This window comes from Tursiops truncatus, chromosome 13, assembly GCF_011762595.2.
Source record: "Tursiops truncatus isolate mTurTru1 chromosome 13, mTurTru1.mat.Y, whole genome shotgun sequence".
Lineage (NCBI taxonomy): Eukaryota > Metazoa > Chordata > Mammalia > Artiodactyla > Delphinidae > Tursiops > Tursiops truncatus.
The window spans coordinates 83,229,491-83,235,490 of record NC_047046.1 but is presented as its reverse complement, the minus strand read 5'-3'; the positions used below and the strand labels follow the sequence as shown (position 1 = coordinate 83,235,490).

Sequence of the window (6,000 nt, the reverse complement as noted above, 5' to 3'; positions counted from 1 at the left end):
TTCCGCTGCGCACCAGCCCCGGGGGCGCCGGCCGCGCGGAGCTGCCCGATTTCACGCCGGCCCCGGGCTTCCCGGAGGGCCGCGCAGCCCCAGGCGATGACTCAGGCGCCCACCTGGTAACTGTCATTTTCCCGCTCCCCCCACCCCCACCGCCCTCCCGTCCCCGCCCCCCTTTGCCACCTCGGTTCCCCTCCACCACCCTCCGGCCCTCCTCCCAGACGCCCACCCCCCGCTCCTCTTTCCGCGAGATCGCAGAGGTGGCGCGCAGCCCGGCGAGCCGATGACCGACCCCTTCCTCCGGTCTTCAATGCCTCAGCGGAAGATCCCCAAGGGCTGGAGAGAGGAGGGCTGCTGGACATCCTCCCTCGGAGGCTGCTCCGACCTGCTGCTCGTGGTGTATGAAACTGGGGACTGAGCGAGCCCCAGCCGCAGCCGTCCGCTCCGTGGCTGCCGTCGGTCCGGACTGGGCCCCGCTCCTCTCGCCGCGCCCGCCGCCCGGCCCCGGCTCGGGACACCCCAGGGCTCGCCCGCGCGCCGACTGCCCGCGCGCCCTCCTGACGGCTGCGGCGGCGGCGGCGGCGGTGATGCAAAGGAGGAGGGTGCTGCCGCCGGCGGCGCTGATGGTGGCGCCCGGCGCCCGGGTGTGAGGCGCGCGTCACGGCGAGGATGCTGCTGGCCTCGCGGCGCTGAGAGGGCGAGCGCGAGCCCGGGGCGGAGGACGCACGGGTCCGGATCTTGCTGCCGTGTGGGCTCCGATCTCCTTCTTTCCTGTCTCACTTCCCCCCACCCCAACCCCCCTTCATTTGCTCTTGGTTTGCATATCCAAAACACCTCTCGACTCCGACCTCTCCCCGACCACTGGAAGTCTCCCTGTCTCTAAATGGAATTAGTGGAGATCGGAGCCTCGGGTGTAACGAACAGACATGATCTATGGACGCAGTTTGTTTCACAGTGAGTACCTTTCCCGCCGCGCCGGGGCTCTCCGGGTGCCGTCCTCCCCGCCTGCCCTCCCTCGTGGCCGAACGCGCAGGGAAAGCCTGGCCACCGCCGCGCTCCCGCCGGACCGCGCAGGCCCCGCGAGTCTGGGGCAGATGTAAACTTTCTGTATCGCAGCATCATAGAACCGGCGTGCGGGCTGCGCAAGGCAGTGGTCACTGGATCGCAGAATCTGCCGCGGAAAACAGCCTTTCCGTGGGCAGGAACATCCCGGGGCAGAGCATGGCGAGTAGTTCGGGGGTGGGCACGTGCGCAAGAGCGAGGTGGCCTGTGGAAAGAGGGAGAGAGCTGGCCTGATAGTTCCTTTCGGGGGCTTCCGAGCTCGGCCGGCCCGCCTGCCCACCCCCGTGGGTAGTTTGTGGTTCACCTGAACGCAGCCCCCGAGGGGAGGGCGAGGGCCAAGCTCAACTCTTCCGGAGAGTAGATAGCCCTCTAGTGTTGCTTCACGAGTGTGTGGTGCGCGTGCAATTGGGGCGGGGGGGGGGGGGGAGGATTGGAGGAAAATAGTGTCAGAAGTCATCGAGTAAACGGCAGTGTAAGAAAATATATGGTGGAAATCTCACAGTTTTATAAAGCAAGGATTAGGGTGGCTATGCCACGCAAAGGACCGGCTTTGCCGCTGTGTTAATCACAGCACACGCTCCACAACGTGATGCCAGCAGAACAGGAAAAGCTGAGTGAAAACACCCAGACTCCAGCTTGATACTGATGGCTGTACACCCGGGTGTGTGCGCGTGCGTGTGTGTAGGTGTAGAAACACGGCAAGTTAAAGTAAGACTTTTGTTTTCCTACCTGAGCACAGACAATAGCAACGGCTGATATTTTCATCTAAAAGCAGAGAGCTAGGCTAGAGTACAAAGTACGATAATTGACATCATTTCTCAAATACTAATAGCAAGGCCCACAGACTTTTCCTGGAATAATCTTTAAGCATAAATTTGTAAGATCCTGTAGTGAGCTTTAGTTAAGGAAAGCATTATGAATTATACCTTCCCTTTTCCAAATGCGTTTTTAAGTGGACGTATGATTATACACCTAATGGAACTTAGGGCTTTTAGGGAATCGAGCAACAAAGTCAATAATAAAAACAGAAATAGAGAATGAAAAATCAGAAATTATGAAGACTAGATGACTTTCATGCTTGTCTCAGTTTTAGGCTTTGCAAAAATATTAAGTAAATCAAGGATATGGAAGTAAAACAGAAGGGCAAGTTTCAGTGGTCTTCGTAGATTTACTGTTAAGTTACAGATCAGAGGCTCTTTCTGATACTGGAAAAACTGACTCAATAAAATGCTTATAGAAATAACCTTTCTCAAAATTATAAAATATTTCTGGATAATACTACATATTAAATCAAAGTTAAGGCTAGAAGAGATTAATTTCAGAGCTTAGAAAATGCTGAGGACTGGGGTTACTTGGTAGTTCATCATTTTATAAGAAATATTTTTAATTATGCTGCTTAACACCGTCAATCCACATTAGTCTGTTTTTCTTCTTTTCCCCTCCCCCCGACCTGCCGTAGGATTTTGCCTAAGTATTTATTTTCTAAAACACAATAACATGGTTGATGAAAATACAACTTTCCCTTTTCACCCTTTTACCTGCTGTCCCTCTTTCTTCCTTTAGAGATGCTAGCAAGGTCATTCACAAAGAGCAGCTCAGACATACTCCTGAAATCCTGCTGTAATGGGACATTAGTAGGTGACACTATTAACTCTTTAGTCTTGAAGTCTGCATTTGCCTTAGGAGTTTGGGTCTCAGCCATTCCTAACTGGCATTACTTCCTGAGGAGGTTCCTAAGTTGTCCTGATTTGTACAATTTATCAGTACAAATTTGTACATTTTATCAGTTTTTGCAAGTTCTGAGTCTACTCGGAATGGTTAAAAGTGATAAAGTAACCTTCTTTGATATCATTTTATCTTTAAATTGTTATGTTGTTATAGAATTTGATCATTTCGGTGTACATTAAGCTTTCTAATTTTTCTTTTTTTGTTTCAGTTGTAGCAAGTTTAATCATCCTCCATTTGTCTGGGGCAACCAAGCAAGGAACAGGTGTGTTTCTTTGGAAAAATGCAAGTGGAAGACCTCCAATCACTTGCATTTTCCTATTTTCCCCACATTCTTAATATTCCAGACTATCTGAGCATTTTATAGTGTGTATAATTGATTGGTTTTGACTATGACACCATTTAGAAGTTAATTTACTAATGGATATTGTAAGAATGTCCTCTCTATTTTTAGTTTTATAAAAAATTGGATAGTGGCTTAAAAAAATTTTTTTTTTCCAGAAAAGCAAAGCACCTCAGAAACAAAGTCTGTGCAGTGCGGAAGTTGGACAAAACACGCAGACGGAGGTGTCTTCACCTCTCCGAACTATCCCAGCAAGTACCCCCCTGACCGGGAGTGCATCTACATCATAGAAGGTGAGGAAGCCAGTGCCAGAGCTGGAGAAAACATTCAGCTAAATCTGGCCACCTCTAAGCTTTGGATGGACAGTATGCATACAGACATTACAAAAATTGGTTTTGGAGACCGTACACATAAATATCTCTGAGTGAATCAAATAGCTGTAAAACCTGGGGTCCAGTTAATTATTGAAATTATTAGTAATGGTTTATAAACAGGTAAATTCTGGGAACTAAAAAGAAATCAACAACAGTTTATTTCGCAGCTCATGTAATTGATTTGGAATTCTGCATTAATGGAATGGATGCATGGTTGGCATAGTAGTACCTCATGTGTAACCGTTTGGGCAACTGGTATCTTTTTGGCTTAATAATTAGTAGAATAACCTATACATTTGTTATTTTTCTCTTAAATAATATGAAGCACAAAAAACATACTCTCGTCGGAAGTACGTCTATGATCATATTTTCCAAATGTCAATCTGAATAGCAGTTGTCTTAGTTTGTGCTCACAAGTGATATTTTCGTACTTTCATGCCAAAGTCAGGATTCCAAATGATGATGCTTCTTTTCATCATTTTTTTCCCCAGCTTGAAGGATAAAAAGTGCTGAAAAAGGGATTCAGTTCTCTTTGAACATTTTCCATTTCCATTACGCTTGTAGACATGTCTCTATTAAGGATGATACTGATACACGAACATTTCATCTAGTGATAGAAGTTTTCAATATTATGTGGTAGTACTTAATAGCCCAAAACTTTCAACCTCCCCAACCCCTGTGTTCCCCCAACACACACACACACACACACACACACACACACACACACACACACACACACACAGAGTTACCTTAACAAAGACGGTATTTATGCTCACTGTTTACTTATAAGCAAGGAACATGTTAATTTGATAGATCTTTCAAATTAAAAGATGTTCTGGTTAACTGATATCAAGAATTTCATTTAGAAATGATTTTTTTTGTAATTTCTGGACCGAGATCTTTCCTCTCTTCTTGTCATGCTTCAAGTTGAACTTTTAGCAAAGATACACCATATTACAAGAAGAAGAGAGAGAAATAAGCTCTGATAATAAAAGCATAAAGTTGAGAAACTGAGCTCCGGCAGTTTTTCTTCCTCTTATGATAGATAGAAAAGGAGACTGAAATGTGGAAATTCTGGGTTAAAATTAGCTGTTCTTTCTATCAAGTTAATATTACATATCTGTTATGTGTAGTAATACATATACTGTGTGATTGTATCGTGTAGTACTAGTTTAAGATCCTCGACTGATTGAATTTGAGGATGTGAAAACCCACAGATACAAATACAGAGGGCCAAGGTAGGGACTTGAGACTTGAACATCCCTGGATTTTGATGTCCAAGGAGGGTCCTGGAACCATCCGCCTCCCCTCTCCCCTGCTGCCTGCAGGGACCTAGGGACGACTTGTGTACATATACATATATATATATACATATACATAGATATTTAATCATAGAAATTTGGTATTTTTGTTGTCCCTGCTGTACATATAAGGAAACTGAGGCACAGAAGGGTTAAATGTCTTGCTTAACTTCATATAACATAATCTGTGTTTTGAAGCAACAGTATTTCAAAACTACAAATTATTAAAAAGAATAACATCAACTAATTCTCTTGTAATTCAGAAGAAAATCTTTGCATGTTAATTGTGCTTTCATGTTTATTCTTATTGATAATTTAAATGCATTGCTACCATTTGATTCTAATATCATGCACATATTTGCATTCATTCGTAGTCATGTCAAGGACAAAACTTAAAAGTTGGGAAATAAATAGAACCTCCTGTCACTGTTAATCATACTTCTGTACCCATCTTGAAATACTTCATACTTGTCTTTTTTTCCATTCATACATTCATTTAACAAATATTTGCTGAACCACTCTTGTTTAGAGAGTATTGGACAAAATAGACATGGTACTTGCCTTATGGAACTTACGATGTGGCCTGGGGACTATGCTTTTTTCAGTAAACAATCTCAAGTGACCCCAAGATGAGCAGTTTTGGAATAGAGAGAAAGACAAGAAGTCTATAAGGAGGAAGAGATGCTTACACTCAGTTCTAAAGAACATTCAGGAGATAATCGTCCTCTGTGTAGAATAGCGTGTGCAGAGGTTCAGAGCCGCAGTGAGGTTGGTTACACACGTGTAGTATCATAGGGTGTCTGCAGAGGGTGAGGAGAGCAGCAAGTGAGGAGTCTGAAGGGCAGGTGGCCTCAGATAAAGGAGAACTTGGCATCCATCTTCCACCCAGGCAAGTTTGGACTTTATGTTATAGACAAGCGAGGGCCATTGAAATAACTCGAGAAAAATAGTAAGGTGAGATTTCGATGAAGAAACTAGAGGAAGAGAACATAGCTGAAACTATTGTGAAAGGTGGAGTAAACCGTAGGAGAAGCCTGAACTACAGAAGTGACATTGATGGTGGAGTCAAGGGAACAAATGAGAGGTATTTGGGAAACCGAGTCTTGCGTGACCGGATGTAGGGATGAGAGAATAGGCAATCTCAGGACTATTCTAAAGTTCTGGCTTGGTGATGTGTTACATGGAATTGCCATGTCAG

At 45.1% G+C, this 6,000-nt stretch overlaps 1 protein-coding gene across 1 annotated transcript in view; it reads left to right on the top strand.

The window, feature by feature from the left end:
- The first annotated feature begins 923 nt into the window (after positions 1-923).
- Positions 924-6,000, top strand: part of NETO1 (neuropilin and tolloid like 1) — an 88,001-nt gene continuing 82,924 nt past the window's right edge. The window contains exons 1-3 of the mRNA XM_033837957.2: positions 924-951; positions 2,996-3,049; positions 3,286-3,420. Coding sequence (XP_033693848.1) covers positions 924-951; positions 2,996-3,049; positions 3,286-3,420 — 217 coding nt within the window. The remainder of the gene's footprint in view (positions 952-2,995; positions 3,050-3,285; positions 3,421-6,000) is intronic.